Source organism: Passer domesticus, chromosome 3, assembly GCF_036417665.1.
Source record: "Passer domesticus isolate bPasDom1 chromosome 3, bPasDom1.hap1, whole genome shotgun sequence".
Lineage (NCBI taxonomy): Eukaryota > Metazoa > Chordata > Aves > Passeriformes > Passeridae > Passer > Passer domesticus.
In genome coordinates this window covers 61,124,860-61,148,824 of record NC_087476.1, presented here as the reverse complement: position 1 = coordinate 61,148,824, position 23,965 = coordinate 61,124,860, and the positions used below count along the sequence as shown (strand labels likewise).

At 36.3% G+C, this 23,965-nt stretch overlaps 1 protein-coding gene across 5 annotated transcripts in view; it reads right to left on the bottom strand.

Moving 5' to 3' along the window:
* Positions 1-3,379: 3,379 nt before the first annotated feature.
* The window catches only part of ZDHHC14 (zinc finger DHHC-type palmitoyltransferase 14), a 94,465-nt gene continuing 73,879 nt past the window's right edge, over positions 3,380-23,965 (bottom strand). For 3 of the 5 annotated variants that reach the window (XM_064413411.1, XM_064413406.1, XM_064413408.1), the window contains exons 5-9: positions 20,836-20,884; positions 17,112-17,214; positions 15,295-15,404; positions 12,735-12,837; positions 3,380-4,628 (exon numbers count right to left, since the gene is read on the bottom strand). In XM_064413411.1, the coding sequence (XP_064269481.1) occupies positions 4,227-4,628; positions 12,735-12,837; positions 15,295-15,404; positions 17,112-17,214; positions 20,836-20,884 (767 nt within the window). In that variant the 3' untranslated portion in view covers positions 3,380-4,226. The remainder of the gene's footprint in view (positions 4,629-12,734; positions 12,838-15,294; positions 15,405-17,111; positions 17,215-20,835; positions 20,885-23,965) is intronic. The other 2 variants (XM_064413410.1, XM_064413409.1) reach the window with 1 other exon arrangement.

Genomic DNA, 23,965 nt, shown 5'->3' with positions numbered 1-23,965 from the left:
CTAAAACACATTTCATTCATATTTTGGGCCTAGGAGTATTTGAAATTGTGTTGAAGTATACTAATTCATTTCATGTCAGCCCCTAAAACAGGATCATTTGGGCAGCAACTGGCTTTTAATACCAAGACTCAGAATGGCCCATGGTCAAACACAGCACATGCAGCTTCAGAGTAACACTGCTGATAAGGAGGGGAAGGGAGAGCAGGAAAAAGTCAACAAATACATGACAGTTTCCACATAGCAACCAGAATACAACTAAAGTAAGGACTAGATCTCTCTACAATATTGCTGAGTTGTTCTTCAAATTGTATTGAATTTGGGATCTAAAAGACAAATAGAAGCTCAGTTTTGTTGGTTCTCCAGTGAAGCCCCTTTGTTTAGGATTTGAACATTAGCAACCATTTAGTTACTGTGAACTGTTACAATCTCTGAATAGACTGAAAAAAAGGGAAAAAATCTCCATTACCACAAGTTGGTCATCACATTTCTAAGACATGTCTTATGAATTTGTCTTACCCGTGTCTTATGGGTTTATGAGATCTTCTGGGAACATTGTCTAGGATGCACAAAGTTGCAAAACAGCTAATCTTCCATCTATAAGATTATTTTTAAGGAGTGCAGAAATACATCTACCTGTATCATGAGTTCACAGGAAGGGACGAAAAGTTACCGAAGGATGTACTACAACAGGAAAATACAGCAACACTTGGACATTTATTACATTACTGCTTAACTGCTATGAATACAAAACTCACTTTAAGATAGAAATATCTTTGAGAAATCACAAAAAATAAAGAACCTTAAAAAAATTAATGAAGCACTGTATTTCATTCTACAAAGAAGATTATATAGACAAGTAGAAGGGGAAAATATTATTAAAAAAACAAAGCAGAATAAATATTTAAAATCAGATAGACTAACCAGTTTTTACATATTCAAAGATTTCAGGCTTTTAAGAAAAAAATAATTTACTCTTCTGAAAATATCAATTTTTATTCTAGATTTATAAATCGAACATGGAAAGAGCTATTTAGTAGTAGTATACTGTCACAGAAAATAAAAATAGAAAAAACCCTCTGCAGTACTCACAAGGATGATAATTTTGGATCCTCAGTGTGCATGCTCTGTAATCATATTTCAAAATAAATGATCAACAATCAAATCTGTAGAGAAGCTGATGAATAGCTACTTTGCTGACTCATTCCAGATACAGACACAAGTTCCAACGAAGGGAGTGCCCAGAACTGAAGACAGGTGTGATGGAGGTGAGGGGAAGCATCTAGAAACCCTGTTAGAGGTACCTTTGTGATCAACCTGCTGCTGAACCACTGACTGCCGTCAGTCAAAGGCTGCAATCACCGATCCGGATGGGTTAGCACTTAGTTCCGAAGCCTTCCAGCAGATGTCCTCGCAAGGCAGGCACGTCTGGGAGGTTCAAGATGTCACCAGTTAAAACAGACAGATGGGGAGGAAAAGACTTGAAATGGGGCTGGCATAAATGTATAAACAAATTCAAAGTATTCAGTATATTCTCAAAAGCCAAATTTAAAAACAGTGGCAGTATGTTTAGAAAAAAGGAGTGTCATCTCAAAAACTAAAAGAAACCACCTGGACAAGTATGTTTGAAGCAGCACATCTGTTTCCACCATGTTTCGTAATTCTTACACTTCCCATGTAAACAAAACAGAAGGTTCAAAGAATGATGGTGAAAAGCACAAGCACAAGGCAAACAGCATAAGACTCTAATCCTGTCCCCCTCCCTTCCCTTTCATGTTAAAACTGACACTAATTTTATTGTGCACAGAGCCTTCCTCACTACTCCCTAGTGGCAGTGACATACAAATGTTGTCACGAAGCCGGTATTCTTGGAAACATAAAATCCATCTGCTATTTCAGGGAAACTTAAAAAGAACAATTTCCTTAAAATAATCATCCTCATCATGACTTGTACAAATGGAAAGTTTTGATACCACATTAAAATATTTGACTTGCCCTTCTAAGTAGTGAGTAATGCATCCACAGTTAACTACCCACAGACACCTATTAGAGAAGAGAATGATTCATCAAGTACTAGTCTACAAACTCAAAGCTGGGATTCTTTACCCACGTCTATCAGAGCAGTATCTCCAGCCCTCAATCCACTGTTTGCTTTAATGCAGATGTTCATGGCTTCATACCCAAGAAGCCATGCCAGGGAAAGGTGAATCAAGATGAGCATCACTGACTTCTTCAAGAGCAGACACAGAAGTGCTGAAACTCATGGCTTACTGGGAGACCAGCCAAGTGGGACATGTCTGTCACTACGCTTTGGCTGGTAGAAAGAACTCCAGACTGTCCCAGCTTCTGGAAAATATGGGGAAGGTGGTTTACAATAGCTGGGACAGAGTTGTCTGCCAGAGCTTCTTCAGTGGCTTAAATAACTAGGACAGATTTGTCTGCCTGAGGTTCTTTGGTGGACCCATTGTGGCACTTACAGACAGAAAGCACTGCTATGTTCTACACACTGAATCAGGCCCAAGGTAACATCATCAGTTTTAGAAACAGACTCAAAATGAAGCTCATGAAAGCTTACAGGAATAGGGATTTTGTCAGTATTTTGTCAGAATCTTCAATAGCACGGGTGCACGATTTTCTGCAGACTGATTGTTCTCAATTTCCACAACAAAAGTTAAAAAAGATTTTTTAGCTGGGAGTCAGTGAATGACCATGGTCAACAATACAGAACTGTTACATTTCTTAACTGGTAAATGCTTCCATGCCATAGAAACATCAGATAAAGCCCATTCTGTACGCAATTTGTCCTAGGAAAAGAATAATCCAGGCTCCACACCCTGAAAAGCAGGTAAATACAGTATTAAAGCTATTACAGTTTTTCAGCTTAACAAAGGTTCTCTTCAGCTGTCACAAAAAATACTTATAAAATTCTCTTCAATCTTTTAGTTGTGCTTTACTTAAACAGGCAAACAAAAAGCACAAAAGAATTTCATGAAATCAAAATTTCCATTCAAAGGACAAATACAAATGACGAACAATGGCTGGGAAAGAGCTACAGATTATTATTCATTTAAGATTACTTCACTAAGCTCTGTCTTAGTCTTGAACCTTAAGCCCCTCACCCTTCAGCCACACTGTATTACAGTGCAAGCAGAGGTTAATTCTACTGGTTCCAAATAAAGACCTCCTCTGGGAACAAATACACAGCTCAAACAAAACCATAAAAAATGGTGAAGCAATCCTAATTGTAACCAGCTATTCCTCCATAGCTCTAGTTTTATCATGTACACATATTCCAGTAAAATCTTTACAAACTATCTCAACAAGTCATGATTTCCCCCTCTTTGCCCCATGAAAACTGTGCAAGGATAACTGTACACACCAATGGAATAGAGGATGTCATTTTATTGGAGGTCCACAGGTAATTGTATCACATTAGGGAGTGGAAGGATCTTGTGGTATGGCACAACACAATACCTCACTTAAACACTTAAACATAAGGTTAAATGATATGCAACATGATCAAATCAGTAATTCATCATCTTCTAGGCACCACTGATTAATTTAAAATAAAATTTAATAAATTCAAAAAATATAGTCCATTAATTTGTTTGCTGTACTGTCTTTAAACGAAACAGCACTTTGAAAGTCACAAATAAAAAAGCAGCACTTTCTCTTAATACCAACACCACTGTAACACATACTGTAGCGTGGCATGCAAATCCACATCTGCAGTCTTTTGTTTTGTTTTGTATTAACAAATGGAATGGCAATTTTCTATCTCAAATATTGGTAGCATAACACGTAAGTGCAGATCATTCTGGCCACAGGTGTGGTAAGCCGTAACAAGTGTGTATTACAAGAGCATAGAACACAGAGCATGACACTTACATCCAAGAATCTCTCTCTTTTGTACTGTACATGGTGTTTGCTACAGGCTGGCTTCCAACTCACTGTACCCCAGCTTCAGGAAACGAGATTATTGACCTTTTCTGGTTTTATTTAAAAGTAAAACGCAGTCACCATCAAAGCACAACCGTTAACAACCTGGCCAAAAAAATGCCATAGCTCCATTGAAAAAAATAACTTGTCCTTTTTAGTAGACTCCATTAAGTGATAAAGTTTCCATTACAGGCATGTTACGAAGCCTTACAGCGGTACTGCAGCGCCATTCCTGCCAAGCACAGATCTGTATAGACACCGGGGAATGGTGTGATGTTCAGAAAAGCTGCTCAAACCGAGCTAAGCTTCACGAGGCCGCGCACCGAGTCTTCGTGCAAGGAGTCCTGGCTGGCCAGGCTCAGGACGTGCATGGTGCGGCTGTGCGCAATGGGGCTCCCGCTCGGCAGCATCCCGGGCGGCGACGGAGCTTCTTCAGGAGTGAGGAACTGATGGCCTTCGTGCTCCTCTTTTAATGGTATGATGTCTGTCAAACCTGAATCTGATGTGAGATTAGGCATAGAAGATGGTGGTGTTGGTTGCCCTAGAGTCAGAGTTGCACAAGGCCCACTGAGAGAAGTCTTTCCTGGTAAAGGGAGCTCTTCGCTAGTTATGCTTGGCTCGCTCTGGAGGAGGGGGGTGGCAGCAGCCTGCAAAACGAATTTAGTGCTCTGAATGCACTGATCTTGGTCACACTGTAGAATGGAAGGGTGTCAAAATCATATAAAAACAGAACAGAGAATAAAAAAAATGGACAATATGGATAAAAAGGTATGGAAAAGAATGGGATGTGAAGAGAAAAAAAGAAAGCCATTAGTATCATTCCATGGTTAGCCACCCAAACATCCCACTGCATGCTGCCCAGGAAAAAAAAAAAAAGAAAGACATGCATAACTGAGCCAATGCTTTGGATTATTATCAAAGAAAATTATTATATACATTCACAGTGTTCATTTAAGGGTTCTTTAAAAAACACTAGGCAATTTTTTCCTTTAACTGTAGGAATTCCTCACATGTAGGAATTAACCTACCACAGAGGTTTTCCAGAACTAGAATTCTTTTGACAGAGATATCTTACACAGTTAGTAATAAAGCTCTATGAGTAAAATTTTTCCCCTCACAACTTAATACATTATATATAAATTCTAGAGAATGTCCTACACTATACTCCATACTCCAGAGGATGTGTAGAAAGCAGGCAGCACTGCAGATGCATTGAGATCAACCTTACTGATTTTTAGGCTGTTTCTTGATTAATCCTGACAATGTGACGAATCAAGGTACAAAACACACATTTTCTGGCAAGCATTGTCTCAATAATAAGCCAAATTCAGCATTATGTAAATCCAGTTAAGCTCAGTGAGTGTTAGCAGAAATGGTTTTTTTTGGCTCTGTTTCCTAAAAACAGTTTATACAATATTACCCATCATTCCCTGAGATGAAAAGACAGGTATGCATTTCAGTAATGTCCAGCTAACTAAGTGGGTAGTACACCTAGTGCCAAATTAAGTTTTTTTAACATGAATTGGCATGATTTTTGAGAGCTAAGGAAAAAAAATTATTTAATTAATTGCCTGATCAGTTATAACATCACAGTTTTTCAAAATATTTTTCGATTCATTTGCCAAAGTACTGCTCTGCTGAATAAGAAAAACCTCTACAATCAGTGAATACAACTACAAATGCAATGAAGGACATTTGGAGGCAAGCAAGCAGAATAAAAGATATCTCCAGAGGTAAGACATCCTATTCACTGTTATCTCAAGTATTCTGTTAAAGCAATATGTTCTGCTCTATGACTGACATCTTCGATTTTTATCAAATTACTACATATTACAGATCCATCATCTGTTCAGATATTCCTGACCATAACCATTGTTACTAATATTGTTACAAAATAGGCAATTCCCTAAAACACCCATTTGAGTTTAATACGCCACTGTGCCACACTCTGAAAACTCATGGGAAGACTTTTGCCTCCTTTATTGTATGATGAAAACCACAATTATCAATGGTTAATTAAAATAACTGCTATTTTCAGGTTCTCCAATTTCACCACTGAATAGCTTAATGAGGGATGCACACGCCTAACATTCAGCAAGTGTGCAAGCAGACTACTTGATCATAAGAGACAGGTAGTGTTTAAAACACATCTAAGTGGTTTAGGACTTCTAGACCAATTACTTTTGACAGGCAGAAGCTCAGTCCTTACTCAGGTGCATATTTCCAAGACTTCTGCTTTCAGAAAGATAAATGGACTGACCTCCTGTTACATAAATTGATTTCATATAAATTGCAAGCAATCTTTGCCCCGCAAAATGATGAACAGCCCCAGCCAAACAACTAAAGTGGTTCCCTATCATTTCAGAGGGATTACTCACAGGCTTAAAGCCATAACCTTGCTTAACTACCTTACCAAGAAGAAAACTGTCAGCATCTTTTAAAGTCAAGCTTTCAATTAGTAATTCAGTGTGAATAATTAATTCTTGATTAATATCCTGTTATTCACGCCTGCTTATTTAAATTAAAACTTCAACCAACCTTACTATGCACACTTTAAAAATATGTTAAATGAATTTTCAAACTTCAAAAAGACCACCAAAACCTATTTTTCTCTGAAAGGCAGTAGCCAAAGAACAAGTTAAATAATAAAGGAATGCTTATAACCACTGGGGTACACTGAAAACAAATAATGTTAGCAGCTGACTTATTGCTTTAGTCAACCTTCAGTTCTGATCTTCAAAAGGGAATCATTAATGTGTTCCAGGCAATACAAGTACACAGCTTTGTTTTAGCTGAGGATAATTTACTTGAACTCATTGTACAGTCTGAGTTAATTTTCTTCTTAAGGAATGCTACTGCATTTCAGTTAAATTAATATCAAAAAGACAAGGTAGCCTCATAAAGCTCCATTAGATAGTGTTATAACTTCAGGTACTAAATATCTCTTAATTTTCCATGCACTTGTCACCTCCCTAAAGTCTCTCCTTTAATTTAGATAAATTTCAGGTTTTCTTTTTCTTGTCTGTTCAACAGTGATCAGTACAAAATCCTTAGGAAAATCCAGGCTGTAAATAACTTTCTAGAAAGGGAACTATTACACGGTCTAAGCCAGAAAAAGTATGTGGCTCTATGAGGCTCTCAAAACATCTCATAGAAACAACACATAATACACAGGTAGACTATTCTTGAGTCCAAACAGCCAACAGAAAACTAAAGCAAGGAAATCATATTTGCTATAGGGTTGGTGTGGTGGTTTGTTTTGTCAATTTCGTTATTTCTTGACTGAATGAAATTTAGGGCAGGAAGTCTTAGCTGCTTCTAATCACATGAACTATCCAACACGAGAATTTCAAATAAAACGAAAAAGCCTATGACTATAACAAAAAGGAAGCTGAGCACTAAAATCTAAATAACTAAAAATCTACTGCAGAAATTATTCTACTAGCATTTTCTTATTTCAGATATGCTGACTTTATTTTTCACTTAAAATTTCCACTGTTTCCAAGACAGCAGATTCTGAAGGTAGGACAAGTTTAATAAGTTCTACAAGTACAGAAGTTCAACTAAATATATGCACAGAAATTTTTAGATATCTGTTTATTTCCACATAAAAAGGCAGAAATTGAAGCAAATTGGACAAAACCTAGAATACTGTTTATTTCACAATAAATACAAACAACTAAGGAAAAATTTTTTTCCTGAAGAAAATCTGTTTTTCTAAGCTACACAGAAAATATGATAACATTGTTGTACATGGCAATATATTTTTCACATTTCTAAATCTGATTATTTTGAAATAATCAGAATTATTTACTTTAAATATTAAATAAACTTAAGTTTAAAATCTCCTAAATGTTAGTAACATTCAAGAATTGTTACAGTTCTCAGAAGATGGAAAAAAGCAGGATGAGTAGTCTCACAATCTCTGAATAAAGTACAAACAACACAGAGTTCAGAGGAGGCTGACAGTGGCATGGAGGTACAGGAAGAATGCTGAAATGCCATATTCTGGGCACAACAGAGGGGTGAAGAGTGGAGGGATAGAGCTGTGTAACTGCTCCCAGCAGGTGTAGGATTCCACAATCAAAATCCATGTGCTGTGGATACTGTGCAACAGCTGAGCCAGAAGCCCCCAAAATCAATGGTTCCACTATCAAGCAGTACAGAGCTAGTAGATGAGTAGAGAGAGATTCATGATGAGTACATCTATGAAACAATTCTGAAGCCAAACAGGAAGCTACACTTGGCCCAGAGACTTCACTTCAGATTGGAGACTGTTTGTTCTTATGGACTGAAAGTCTGAGAATTCTTAGAGCAGCTTGGGTGCATTCCAGGGATGTATCTTCTACAATAAATCTAGTTCATGTGCTCCAACACTGCTCTGAGATGTGAATAAAAATGCAGTAAACATGCACTATCAAAAGAATTGCTCCCAAAACATATCTCAACCCAAAGCAAATGCTGAAATTTATTTACTTGCATGTGCCTGTAACCCATTTTACCTGTGAAGTAAAATGCCTTAAGGAAAAACTTCTGTCAACTCTGACAGTGGAAATGTTGACTTGGTAAGAGCCCGAGTTTTGTTTTGGGTGTCTGGGAAGTACATCAATAAATATACAAGGAAACACACTTGCAAAACTCCCAGAAAAATGGGGTTGTGTTCCTTGCAAATTCTGTTATTGTCATGATAGAAAAACTTACTCCTAATAATGCAAATATGAAAAGCAAAGGACGGTCAGAGTTAATGCTCCCTGAGTCAGCTGGATCTATTTCCAGATCAGTAACAGAAATACTTAAGTGAACATGTGGGAGAGGACTTTCCTGCAGTTATCACTGGTAATAAATGTTGTGCATGCAGTACAATTCCTACAATTTTCAGCAGTACATATATGTAAGAAAACACTAAAGAATTTGCATCCAGGAAAGGAAATGGAGAATTAGAAACAAGGCAATTTGGGACACACAGAACTACCTATACACTGAAGAAGAAATGCCTAGGAATGTAAGAATATAAGGACATTTCTTAAAAACAAGGAAATAAACCTGTCCTGACATGGAGTTAAACCAAAGCAAAGTCTATAATTTTATAAGGCATGAGAGAATTCCTAGAGACATCATAGTAAATATAAACCAAACTAATTCCTCAAAAAAAATTCAAGGAATGAGACAAATTTTGTGTTTCCCCCTAATGGATCACTAAAGAATAAAATACCCTATATCAAAACCCAAGAATCAACTGCAGCTTTAAGAAAAAACTAAGTACTACAGTGGTCCAGACCCAAGTAGTGGTAATTCATGGGTTTATGGGTAAATAAAAACTTTTTTCAGAACACACACACACAAAAAAAGCTTTAAAATAAAAGAAAGAATAAATTACAGAGAAAATTGTTATATCATAATGGGTGAGATACTGTGCTTCATACAAAAAAATTCTTTAGAATAAAGAAAATACTTGGGTAATCAAACTGATAATGAGCTCATAAAAATAATCAGCAATAAAATGCAATAGGGAAATACTTTGGTAATTACCAGACCTACAGATTACGAGTTCCAAGTGACCATGCTTTTCATGTGGATAAGGATATTAAGAAGCTGGCTAATGAATTTACCAGACTAATTTCAAATTATATTGAAAAGAAATTAAAAACACTGGGAATGCACCAGGAAAATAATTGTATGTGCTTCTAGCCTTCAGGGAAGTAAACAGAGATTCAGCTTTTAGTAAAACAAAGTAGATACTACGGAGAGAACATGAGAAAAACTTCTTCTATGAAGATCTAGAAAAAAAACAAAATCAAGCTCTGATTTTCTGAGATTGTGACAAACTGGGTCGCTAACATGAGTAGGGTAGATGCTGTACTAAATATTCAAAGTCTCAGAGGCAAAACTACCACAAAAGCTATTAAATACAGAAAGAGTGCCCCACAAATGGTATTCTGAAAAAGAGATAATGTATTGTGCTGAAAACCAGTGTCTGGCAACTTTACACTTAGCATGATATTTATTTTGAACTGAACTGCAAAAATGAGGCTAAGCTAAAAGATTAATTAAAATAAATGAAAAGAGAGTATTTTACTAAGGAACCCACAGAGACTTAATGAGGGACAAGAGACTTGTTGGGTGAAACACAAGAATTCTGTTTAGAAAGACACAAGTCACTGACTTCTATAAGGAACTGCGGAGGGAGCTGGGGTTGTTTAGCCTAAGTATGAGGCTCAGAGGAGATCTCATTGCTCTCTACAACTCCCTGAAAGGAAGTTTTAGCCAGGTGAGGGTTGGGCTCTTCTCCCAGGCAACTAGTGACAGGACAAGAGGACATTGTCTTAAGCTGCACCAGGGAAGGTTTAGGTTGGACATTTGGAAGGAGGTCTTCACAGATGGGGTGATTAGACATTGGAATGGGCTGCCCAGGGAGGTGGTGGAGTCACTATCCCTGGAGGTGCTTAAGAAAAGACTGGATGTGGCACTGAGTGCCATGGTCTAGTTGACAAGGTGGTGTTTGGTCATAGGCTGGACTCGATTTCAAAGGTCTTTTCCAACCTAGCTGATTCTGTAAAATATTCGAGGGAACAAAGGGAAATGAAAGAGGGAAGGAATAAGAGAAGACAAGTGAGAGAGAATATGCTGATTTAAATCTTTATTTTTTTATCAGTGATGAGGAGAGATATTTTAGCACACTGTGTATTAAGCAGGGTAACATCTAGAATGAAGAGCTGACATAATACATTCTGCAACAAAATCAAGAGAGTCACACCACAAAGGTGTACTGAAACACACTTCAGACTTCTACTGATTTATTTCTTGTAATCAAAAAGCATTAAAGTAGTATAAATAAAGCTAAAGTAGTATAAATATCTCTGATGATGTATAAACGGCCAAACTTCTGCGACTGAAAAAGTGTTATGGTCTACAGCTATGATCTACACATGCCCCTTTAAGTCAAGGAATTTCACTTTGTCTGTCTTTATCTGAAATCATAACACCAGCTCCAGTACCAGGTATATTCCCTTCAACAGGGAAGGGAAAATAGTGTTAGAGAGATGGGTAAACTAAGCCAGTCTTTAACAGTTTACAACAAAACTCAAGGGAGAAATTTTATTGCTGATAGCCAGCAGTCCTTAGAAACCAGCTGGTCTTGGATACAGATGAAAAGAAAAGATGCCCTGAGAAAAATGGCATTACAGTCCTCCAAAATACTCCTTCAAACCAAACAAGACACATTACATTTTTCAAGCTTTTCTAAGAGGTCATTTTCAGGAGTGAAATCTGCACATTTCTGAGCAACTCTGATAACTGTTAAAGAACACAGGCTTTTCCCAGCTCATGTGGATATAAGCTTATTTTCCAGTTCATTCCAGGATATAAGAAGAAATCTTTAAAGAATTTGTGTAATTAGAGGTATTATACTCTAAAATTGTGACAGCTACGCGTTTGATTTAAAGTAATACCATAACAGATTTCTCCATTTCTAGAGACAAACATAGTCAATTTTCTCACAAACTGGCAAAGATTTTCTCATTAATATCTAGGAATAATGATAGTGTCTAAATTCTTGCAATGACAAAGACAATTTAATGCCATGGACACATTGTGGGTTTATGATCCTCACAAATAAGAAGGTTTGGGTAATCCCTGAAAGACCTCAGCCCATTTCTAGTGTTTGCTTTCTCTTTTTTTTTTTTTTTAACTCACTTTTCTCTCTTCAGAGTTACAATATTTTGAGTAAAATTGACATAGAGCATTACCTTGGTCTGCTCAACTGTACCTCAGAAGATTCAGATTTAATACCATGTCTCTAATACATTTTCTTATTAGGGAGACTAACAAATCTATTTAATTCTCAAAACATTAAGTAAAATCAGCTTAGGAACTACTGCAAAATTTTTATACAAGTTTATGAGTGAGACTAAAACTAATCTGTCTGGAAGAGTGCATCTTTTCTTCTTTTGTTCAAAAGAAAGGCTGAACTATGTCAGAAGGCCTCGTGGCTTTCTCTTTTTTTGGCAGAAGAAGGGTATCCATAACTCACATCTTCTTTGGGAAAGTATTAGAACCCACATAAAGTGAAGATATGTGGACAACAATGCAGACATAGGCACATATGCAAGATGGTTGCCTTCAGAAAAAGATCCCTTTCCAATTATTCTCTTCTTGGCACTGGAAATCCTATCTTCCATTATGATAGCTAATGCTACCAGCAAAAAACCAAAGTAAATACTACTGGCACAGTTTCAAAGATGTTTAAAGAAGTTTTGTTGTATCAATTCAGTAGCCATTTTTTGTTCGAGTTCAGTGTCCTCCTGTTCTTTCTTCAAAATATTTCTCCCCTAGAAACTCCTCTTTATTCATCTTTGCTTTTCAAAATACATTAATCTATGCAAAACCGCAGTGCATAAGCAAAGAAGGAAATAGAGTATGAAGAAAGTGCCACACAAAATAATAATTAGCTGGAAAATGATGAACCAGAGTAAGTCCATGATACTTGAATATTCCAGTTCAAAACACAGTAGGTGTCAACAGCAAAAGTCAAAATGCCAGTATATTCAATAAATCAACATCATAGAAAAGACTCTTTTTTTTTTTACAATTCATGAGCAGTAACTATTACACTGTGTGAAACGCACATTAAAAAGAGCCTTGGACTTTGGGGTATTTTTTCTTTACTGTTATTAAAGAACTCATTCCACCCAGTGTGTCAGCTGTATCCAGTTAGTTATTACTTGATTAGTTCACATGAAAGTGGAGAAGAAAAACATTCACAGGAATCCTGATGAACAACACTATGGGATGATTCCTACCATGTTGCTCTGGGATTGTGTGGCCCCGTACATGGTAATGCCATTTGATGGTCCTGCTAATTGCGGTGTATCCGGCTGTATAAATCCTCTTCTGTCAATTAAGCTACAGAATAATCACAGTAAAGGGAAGTATTAGAGACATTGCTGATCAATAACTAGCTCCTCTCAAAAGAAAGAAATAAAAACTTTCTATCATACAACAGACCTTAATGCCTCACCAACAGATTCTAATGTTACCTTTTAGTCAAATGAAGTACTGGACTTCATTTTCTACTCACCAGGTACTTGTTCTTTGTGATACTGCCTGTCATATAAGCTCACACACTGCTACTTTTTTTTGATTTTTATCACATAGACTTAGAAGATTACCAGCAGATACCACAAAACCAAAGAATTTTAAACCACAGGTGAAAAAACAAATGACAAAACTCACTTAGGGCACTTTGATTCAGTATCTCTTTTAAAGATTCCTTTTTTTTACCAGCTTCCACATCTAAATTGAAACTACTTAATCACAAAATTTAGCAGGAATGAAGAAAACTTAATCTTTCTTTCTGACAGACAACTTAACTTGCCAGGTGTTTCATGACAGCCACTTAACACTGCTTTATAGGGTTGCACTGTGCTTACCACAGTGATGCACTCATAAAACTTCTTATTTCTAAGAAAATGCTCTGTGGAGAAATTACTAAATGTAAGCAAAAAAAAAAATCTGTGTAAGATTAAAACCAAATACACAGAATGAAATAATCCAACCTAGTTAAAGATTAAAGATGCCTAGAGAAGCTATATAATTTGTTGCACCAGAATACTGGTTAGACCTATGCTGACAGCCAAGGATCAAATTAAGATTTGAAAGTCACTGTTGACGACATGTAAAATACATTCTGAATTTGGTAGCATAGGTTTAAAAATTATAAAGGATCTTTAACATAAGTGAGATAAGTTTTGATTATTTATGGACCCTCTCTTCATCTGCATTCCATGCTCAAAGGTACTTGAAGGTTTTGAATTTTGAGCTGAAATTACTGGTAAGCCACTTTTCCAGAATTTCAGGAAAAAACTGAATATTTAGTGACTTGGGCATAGCTGAGATGAAAAGTAAAAGGCACAAGCTTATAATTTACATGTTACAGTCAGGAAATTTTTCCCTGTGGTCACAAAATACCTCCTTGCAGAACCTCTATATATACACGTTAATGTCTGTATAAGTAATGTTGCTACATGGAATTTAGGAAAAAATGCAAAAACTCTCCTAAATCACATGAGTCAATGCCAGCCTGGTCCAATTGTGTGCTGCTACTTTTATCAGCCTAATATACTATTTCATATACTGAGAAACATGCTGTAGTTTTAATAAAGATTTCCATTTGGAGTCAAAAGAATTTGAAGTGTGGCATCGAGCTTTTATGTCACATACTTTTATCAAAAGCAAAATTTCAGAATTAAAAGGTTGGCTTCAGGCAACATCTATACAGGCAGGAAGCAGAAACAAAGCTATTCACCCTCACCAGGGGTAACCCTGTATGTGGAAACCTCTATTCTGCTGTTTCCCCTTTAGGAAAAGATGTCAGTCTCCCCCGTTAAACTCCGACTGCTCATGGAAGAACCACCTCTGACATTCCTGACAGCAAAGCCAGAAATCTCACTCCAAACAAACCCCTGAGACTCTGGACCATAAAGTAATTTACTTTCTTTCTTCTTGTTCAGATTCATAACTTTGCAATTCCAGGCAAAGAAAAACACACCAACCAAGGAGCAGGCCACAAAATTATCTACAAGTTTTTCTGCCCCTCTCTACAGTGAAAATGGGCCTCTATGTGCATGTAGTACATGAACTGCCTAATCACTGAGCACGGGAATAAGAAAAGAATTAAGTTTTTTCTGGCTTCCAGTTTTATTTCTCTAGACTCAGCTCTGTACTACATTTTCTTCAAGATGAAAACACATCTCCAACCTGAAATATATAAATATTTCAGACTTCCAGAGGTGAAAATGTATTCAGCAAAACATAATCCATTACATGTTCTTTGGAATTGTGTTGGTGTAAGACCACCAAAATCAGTTTAATATATATATGTTAACAGTATTAAATTTAAAAAAATACTGTCCATTTAAATACAACATTGCAGAGTTAAAAGACAAAAATCAACAATTCTCAAGCCAGTTGTAGATTTAAGGTTCCTCAACTCTCCTCAACTCATGTCACATTTCTTGGGTATGTAAAAGTTTCATAAACTTCCAGGTTGACCTTCATGCAACAGATAACTACTAGAAATTTTTTATTGCTCTATGGTATTAACTGCAGTGGTGAAAGTACAAATAACAAACAAACTTATTTCCATTTCTGATGTAATTTTACAAGACTTGATCACTAACTTAGTTTAAACACAATTTACCAACTTATCTCTTTACCACTGAAGAAAAACTTAAAGCTTCTAACAGACACTAATCTAAAACTTTCATTCTGCTGAATAAACTCAAATAATCAAGAAGAATAATTTTTTCATTAATCATCACATGGCTTCATTTATGCTAACAATACTTTTGATACGCTTACCTTGGAGAAAGGGGCCCACAGAGAGCTGCACAGCAGTTAGTAAAGATGTTGCCATAACTGTAGGGATTATAGTTTTCTTTACCTCTTTTATTTGACCATGATCCTTTAATCTGAAGAGATATGAACAATATGCATCACATGTAATACAATACAGAAAATGGCTGTGAGAAATTAAAGTTTCAACATGCTACTTGCAGAAGAGACCACAGAAAATCCATAATGACACTTTCCAAACAATTTAAGAGTTCTGGGTTGTTATGAAGGCTGGACCATACGAGCACATGCTTTAGCTCCACAGATGTAGACAACCCACAATCTCAAGAGATCAATATACTCAAAACAGGAATTTCAGCATCTAAGCATAATGGTCCAAGTTCAATTTTACAAATATTATAGCATGTTTTACAGAAGAGGCTCAATTGCAAAATATGATTAAAGCCAGCAACTGAGTGCTTCTTTTCCATCCTCTTGGGTAAGTTTTCAAACTGCACAATATCACACAACATTATCTTCCCTAAAGTTCACAAAAGGTTCTAAAATATCATAAAGCAAATGCAGTCATTGCTACCTTTTATTGCCTATTACATTTTCCCTTAGCTAGTTTGCTTTTCTGTTTGTGAGATACTTGAGAGCCTGAGTAAAATGTCTTGCTGTATTCAATTGGGAATTTATGTTTTACATTAAATTACTGAACAGTTTACTTGATATTCAGACATGTTCCACTGCTGTAGTTCCCTGCTATCTATCTTTCAACAATCCAGAAGAGACATTTATTTGAGGGAAGAGGGTGGAAGCACACTAAGTCCATCTAGAGAGACAACCTTGGCATAAATCTAATGACCGAGGAATAACTGGGTATCTCATCTGTCTTATTAACAAGGCAGATTTCTTCCAAGTCAGGCTACTTGTTTTGATACTTGATGCTGAGGCACAATTCATTTTGATTTTGCTTGGGAAGTGTTTTTCTGGATGATTGATATTTATAATTTTAACTGTGACCTTAAAGAATAACAAAACATAATTGACAAAAACAAAAGATGCTACTTTTATATCTACCAGATACCTATGAAAAAGGCACAACAGGAAATTACAGTAAAATAACTTAAAGCTTGCAGTGCTTTGTTATATCACTTATTAAATTTTCAAAAGCCTTCTATACCATTAGCTCCATAGCAGATTTTATATTCTCCTTTCATTCATTACACATTTCACCTTTTATTTAGGGAAGGACACATGAAAACTCTACACACAGTTAAGCATAATTCAACACCAAAACAAAGGAATCCTATATGCAAAATAGACAGCTGTAGAAATGAAAAAGTTGAACTTCAAATTAATCATATACTCCTTGCCAGGACCTCAGAATGGCAAAAAAGTTTCAGAGGCAAGATAACATAAAGGATAAAATTTTTGTTTAGAGAATTCAACACACTTTTCAAGTTTCACAGTAAGCAATTTTTGAGTTAAAGAATATTTACCACTCCCAGTGAAAAGGAGATACTGAAAAGAACTTGTTAATTTCCTACTGTATAAAATACACTTATTTGTCTTCTCCCTCCTGTATTTTCCTCTTTCAAGACAGAGATCCTATATATGTAAACCATAATGGAAATACTACATATATAATGAGCCCATTTTCAAACCTCAACAAATATTGTCAAAAAGATTTCATCTGATCTTTTGAATCAAGCATGACCATATTACTTTCCTTCTTTTCTACTGAGGTATTCACAAAATGATGCAGACATGTCTAACTTGAGAAAAACCTCCTCATTACTGTTTAGAAATACATATGTAGAAATATACTACAAACTTACATCTTCATTTGTTGTTTGATTGGAGCTGATCAAATACGTATGAAAACCTGAGAGGCCAACAATGGACCATACTGAGAAAAAACACACCACAGCTTCCAGCACAGTAATTAAAAGTCAAGGAAATATACACAAATGGGGGAAAAAATCCAATAACAGTTAAAGTCACAAAATACAAGGTAGTTCACAAGTCCTTTGAGATCTCTGGAGTACTTCAAAGGGGTCAGAAAAAAAGAAACTCTAGGCATCTGCCTAGGCCAGCCACAGCACTCTGCAGACACGGTGAGGAGTGTGTGTCCAGCCAGCAGCCTGTGGGTGTGAGGTGCAGTGTCCAGGGCTGCACACCCCAGGGTGGCAGCTCGCAGGGTGCCGTCATGTGTGACTTACAGGGAACAGCACAGGGACATGTCCAGCATGAGCATCCTCACCTCCACTGTGCACATGCACACAGTCAGTACTCAACATTGCATACTTAATATAGTTTGTATAATTCTTTTAACTCTAAAGTTAGAGTCATTACCTCATAATTAAGACAGTAAAGTTGCTTCTAAACTGTACAGAATCAAGCATAAAGAGGAACTTTCCAAACTTTCTGTAGAAGGCTTTCTTCTACAGCTTTTATTTATTTATTTACACAAAACAGCCAGCCATGAACTCAGAATACAACTGCTTTGAGAATGCTATTTTCTATAGTATTTCAATATTTTTGGGATTTTTTAAGGGAACATGATTCAATAGAATAAAAGGTTTTGGTTCCTAGAAAAATACATAGAATTAATCATGAGGAACAAAATGATGAGAGAAGAATAGGATAAAAATAATCTGTATATTAACCATATCAACCTTTAGTGAAGTCAGTTTCCAAGACAACGTCAACTCAAAATTTTCCAGAATGAGGACGCAGCCTTAGAACACAGAAAATACACCTTATTACTGAACCTATCAAGAGAAGAAAAATATGACAGCTCCTGACCATTACACAGAGACACGGCCTGGAAATGGCATGGATGAACATAAATAGTTGCAATAAAAAATCCTAACATTAGTTAAAAGTAAAGAGTTTTGTATTGCAGTGTTGCGCACCCATAATGAGCTGGGAGATACCTCAAGTGTCTGTATAATCTTCCCTTGGATCTATTTCAATCAGAGTGGTTTAAAGCCAGGAAAGAGCCATTTGCATTTTGAGCAGATCTGCTCCAAAAGCAGCAGGATGAGCAAAGTGCACTGCTGAGCAGCAGGTTCACTACTCTGCCTCTCATTTCCTCCTCAGGCTGTGTGATGCCAAACCAGCACAAGACAGAAACTCTGAGTGTCTGCAACAGGCACAGCTCAAGCAAGGAGTACAAGGGATAACGGGTAAGGAAACAGATTCTTGGCAGAGGGTTCCAAAATGTGTAAAAGAAGGAAACAGCCCAAAACATCATGCACAATACAAACTGGGCTTTGAAAGAGTAGAAATAGTAAAGAAGGCTGCAGATGAGCATGGTTGGGTAGAATCTACACACCAGGTGGAAGATTCACCAGGTCAGAAAAGAAGAACCTTAGAGGGAAAAGAGTTCCCTGCAACCTGAACATATCACCGACAGGATGTTCCTCATCTCAATTACACTCAAAAGGGTACTGAAAAGTGAGTTTTCTCTCCATGTTGTAATTCCTACTGGGGAAAAAAAAGAAAGAAACAAATAAGAAAAAAAATAAGAAAAAAGAGGGGAATTCCTTCCAGTTCAAGACCTCTTTCAGTTCCTGACAGGAAGGGACATTTTTCAGTTCCCCACACAATGATCCAAAACCAACTCAAGAATATCGGGGTAGTTTATGTCAAATTAACCAGAATCCACTAATTCAAATTAAGTCCATTAACTGCAAAACAAACACAAAAAAGCAATGTATTCTCAGCAAAGTACAACATTGGCATATTATGATATAGTATCTTACTAGCATCATACAGTATATTTCCCCTCAGTATCTTGCACAGAGTTGTTAGCAAAATTGAAATGGCCATGTTCTCTGTGCCTGAATCAAGTGGCTCCAAAGTAGCATTCCCAATACTATTTGGACAATTTAATTTTTTACTGTTATTAATTGTAACCAAGCTTTTAAATTGTCCAACATCACTATCAAACCAGGCATTTCTGCAGGATGTACTACTAAGCCTTTTAAAGCAGCACATCTCTGAACAAAAATTGTGAATTCCAGGCCACTGTTCCTGTACAAAAATCCTCAAATTCATAAGCAATTCTCTTTTGATTTAAAGAGAACTGAAAGCTATTCTCAGTTTGAAAATAGTTTGAAAGAATTATCTTTTGTAAGAATTGACTACAATTGTTTTAATAGGAAGCTACTGTTACTCTATTTAGAACTGTTTGTTTGTGCTTTTTAAAAAAATCTGAACATGGCTTTGCTTAAAAAGCTCAGTGATTCTACCTGATGAAGACAAGCACACAAAACAATTTGACACTTGGGAAAATCACCTGGAAAGAGGTCTCTATGCACAACTAAAAATGACATTTTTTTCTTCCTATCTTTGTGTGGAAAAGCAAACTGTGTGAGGCACAACGGACAAATGGGAAAGAATTATTTTATAGTGTCCTTATGAGAGGTGAAAACTGTTTATTCAGACAGGAATAATTCAAAACATATACATAAGCAATGGGAAGCTTACTGTCTGTACAGAAACTAACCAATGGTTTCATGAGTTTCCCGTTTCTTATTATGTTAGCTGCTTTCTGGCTCCATTCTCACTGAGTAGTAAATATACAAAAGGCTCCCATGAAGTGATAAAATGTGCATGGAGCATTTACAGAATAGAAACACAGAACGGCTTGGGTTGGAAGGGACCTTAATGGTAATATAGTCCCAAACCCTCTGCCATGGGTAGGGACATCTTCCACTAGCCCAGGTTGCTCAGAGCCCCATCCAGCCTGGCTGTGAACATTTCCATATATGCCCCATATATGGGGCATCAGCCCAATCTCTGGGTAACCTGTTCCCACATCTCACCACTCTCATGCAGAAACTTTCTTATGGCCAGTCTACATCCTCTCTCCTTCAGCTTAAAACCTTCTTCTGTCACCACAGGCTCTGCTAAGAAGTCTCTCTGTTTTTCTTATGAGATTTCATTATATACTGACAGACCTCAATGAAATCTCCCCAGAGCCTTGTCTTTTCCAGGCTGAACAACAATTGTAGTCCCTGTGTATACAATTTACACAGTGCTATGTAACTTAATGCAAGTTGCTATTTGACAATGACTTATCTAAAAACATAAACAGCAGTTTCAGAAATTGAGTTCTTCAAGGAAAGCATGTTGTTTCTGTTGTTCCAAAACCTACATTTTCTATCCTGAAAATAATCAGCCATTTTGGATACCTTCAGTTGCAAAAGCAGAACAATCCTTGAATGCTTTTAGTGAAACCACAGCATGTGTATAGTGCAAAATGTATTTATGAATTCCACCACAAAATATGAAGCATATTTAATGGACATGGAAACTACAGATCTTTTTCAAGAGCACTGCTCTGCAAAACACAAAGAATAAAAACCACCCCAGGCTATAGTCTCTTTCCTACATCCAAAATGTGGCAAGAAATCCTATTGCGCAGGAAGTGATGAAATCATTAACTGATAAAAGTCTAAAAGCACAAGTCAACAACAGCAAGGAAACATCAAAACCATCTCAGATGTTATTTTGCAACAAAATCTACAATATGTTTCAGGGAAAGGATATCTTGCAGGACTGTCCTTCAGAGCATTGAGGAACCCTGTTTGTTGAGAACCTGTAGAAATAGAACCCAAAATTACCAGCCAAGCAAGAAACTGGACTATGGGCTGTTTTTACTATAGTTAAAATTATTAACATTTGAAGATAACCAAATAATCATAGAATAGATTTACTAATATGAAGCTGAGAATATGTTGCTCAGCAGCAACAACATCAAAAAAAGTCCTTATCAGGTTTAGAATCTGCAGGATATTTTCTCAGTCATACTAAATTGATGCACACATACTTTCCCATGAACAAGATTTCTGATTACCCCTGTCCTTTTCAGACCTAATATGGAAACAAAAATTATAACCTCCTGTTTCGTTTTGAAACACCATTTTTCAAAGTAATTTTTGACTTGGAAAATTTATTCTATAAACTCAGATTCCCAACTTTGCATCCTTTGATGCTCTCTTATTTATAATTCTTCTCCTACTGCACTTACACAGAAGATTTTTCTAATAGGTTACTATTCTCTCTGGGCAAATAAAAGACAATCTAGTAGCTGAAAATAGCTCAAAGGAAGCATGAGCCCATCATCTGGAAGTGTAGAAGCATGCAAAGTAAAAAAGCGCTTGGGTTCCATAACCATGAGATATTAATAAAATAGGGTGATTTCACAATTTTCTGATTGCAACAAGTGAATTTGTTGTAGAAACTGCCTTAATGTGACATAGCTACAGGCACACAGTTTGAACTTTACTGTAGAACACAAATTATTTAAGTGCATCAGGTTGAAAGTTTTCCCCATAACAAAAATTTTCCACTCAGCTAAATTAATCTGAAGATCTGTATGGAGAGAAGAATCTTGTCTGGACAAGAAGAAAGAAATATAGGTATAATTCTCTATACCTACCTGGTCAGTTTTACTTTTTATTGTTATAAGTGGGAAGTTACTTACCTTGTATTTCTGAGCTTTTTCAGACTCTTATAATTGGTTCTTAGTCTCAAAGTACAAGACTAATGGAACTTTCCCTGCCTTCTTACTATTTTTAGCATCCTTAATGGCAATGGCAGCAGATAGGTGTGATTTCTATACCCTATTGCTAGTCACAGTCTTCCAGTGCCCAAAACAAACAGGTGAAATACTGATGCCTCAAAGAGAGACAAGTAACTGTAAAGACAGATACTACTACTGGAAATGTGCTCAATTTGGGGAGAAGGAAGAGAATCTTGAGTAACTGATTCACAAATTAGTTTTATTGTCTTCAGTAATGTTATGTGCACATATTCTTAAACCTAGAAAGAACAAATTTCCAATGTATGCCTCAGAAGGCCACAGAAAAAGAAACATGTATCTTCATCACTACTTAGGCCCACCAAAATCTTAAAATGCCAGCTTGCAAGATGCATTATAAAAAATATACAAACTTTAAAAATTTGTCTAAATCAAGAGGCATTAAAATAATTTTTCCAGGACTTATGTATGACTTTGAAATATAGTGCAAAAAGAAATGAGACTTCCTTCAGCCACGCTAACAAAAAGCAGTCTATGCCAAGAGTAAAGGTTCACATTCAGTAACTGAGAATCCTGCTTAATGGTCAGCATCAGCTAAAGAACTGAAGAGCTACAAACCAGAACACAAATTGTTGAGTGGTAATTATTAGAAAGATAGGCAGGAGGACTTCTAGAGGTATGGTAGGCACAAAGAGAGTAGAGTGGTAAGAAAAACTTATTTTTAAAGAACTCTTTTTTGGACACTGTCAAGACAAATTTATAGCAGACAAATTTGAGAGCTGGGCTTGAAGCTTCAGTATATCAATCAAACTTCAAGGAACTAATCACATTTCATACCTGCTCCCATTGCCTTTGAGGACTGACCAATCTTTAGAGCTTAAGGATGTTTTTTCTTGTCTCATTCTAGGTAGATGAACCTCCATGGCAAGAATATTTTGCAGCTGACAGGCAATTCAGTATTTAACATTTACTATACGTAAGCTGTAACACCTACACAATGTTCAAGTGCTTCTCAACCACACAAAAGCACAATTAATTACTCTGCTCTTTGTCTAAATCATACTCAAGAGTTAGGTATTTGTAAATTTCCAATCCACTAGATAAACCTACTTAACATACATAACACGAAATACTGACATTATATTGGTAACTCACATATTGAAAACTAAAGAAAAAGCACTGAAGTCCTTGTGAAACAAAGGTAGGATACTGTCAAAAATAGCTTTACATTGTCAGACTAGGAATGTTTTCAACTACTGAACACTAGCAAAGATTGCAGAAAAAACCCGTGTGCATGTATCTGCTCATGTATGCCCAGATAAGTAACAAGCACTTAAGTAGTGGCAGATGTTCCTTTTCCAATAATTTATCTTTTTTAAACAATATATACATCTTATCTCTGCTTTTCTCAACTGGGATTAGAAATGCTGTATCTGGTAATGTAAACAAGTTGTTCATTCAGACTCCCTCAGAAGTACAGATCCCAGCTCTAGCTTAGGGACTAGCTATAGGAGGGCCTCTCAGTGCTTGCATCATAGTTTTGGAAATAACAAATAAGAGGAGGAATTCTGCTCTTTAAAATACAACTTTTCCCTGCATGCTGTAAACAATTTTAGAAATTGAGCACAATTTGACATATTTTTTCCAGTAAAACATTCTCTGAATATTATCATTATCAAGATAACTTTGTGTGTTATATACTGAAATTATTATTTCTATCAGGTTTCTGTTGCAATACAGAATATAAAGGAATAAACAGATCACATTTCTAAACTGGTTAAAGAAACGCTCTTTAAAGCAATATTCTATATAATAAGTGAAAAATACAGAATGCTCTTTTAGCAATAATGGGTTAAAAATACCAACATACAAAAGGTGCTTAAAGACAAGTCATGCAACCTGTCACCATCATCACCATATAGGAGCCAGCAAAATTAGTTAGGGGTATGGAAACAAAAGACAGTACCTAAAAGAGTTTTGATCTCAAATGCAACCCAGAATACAAATAAAAATCAGTCTCAAACTCATTAATATTTCTGATTCACTCTGTTATGAACTGGTTGTTCTCAGAATGTCTATGCAAATGAAAAAAACACATGGTAAAAATTGGGTTGAGAATGGTGTAAAGCTAAGCAG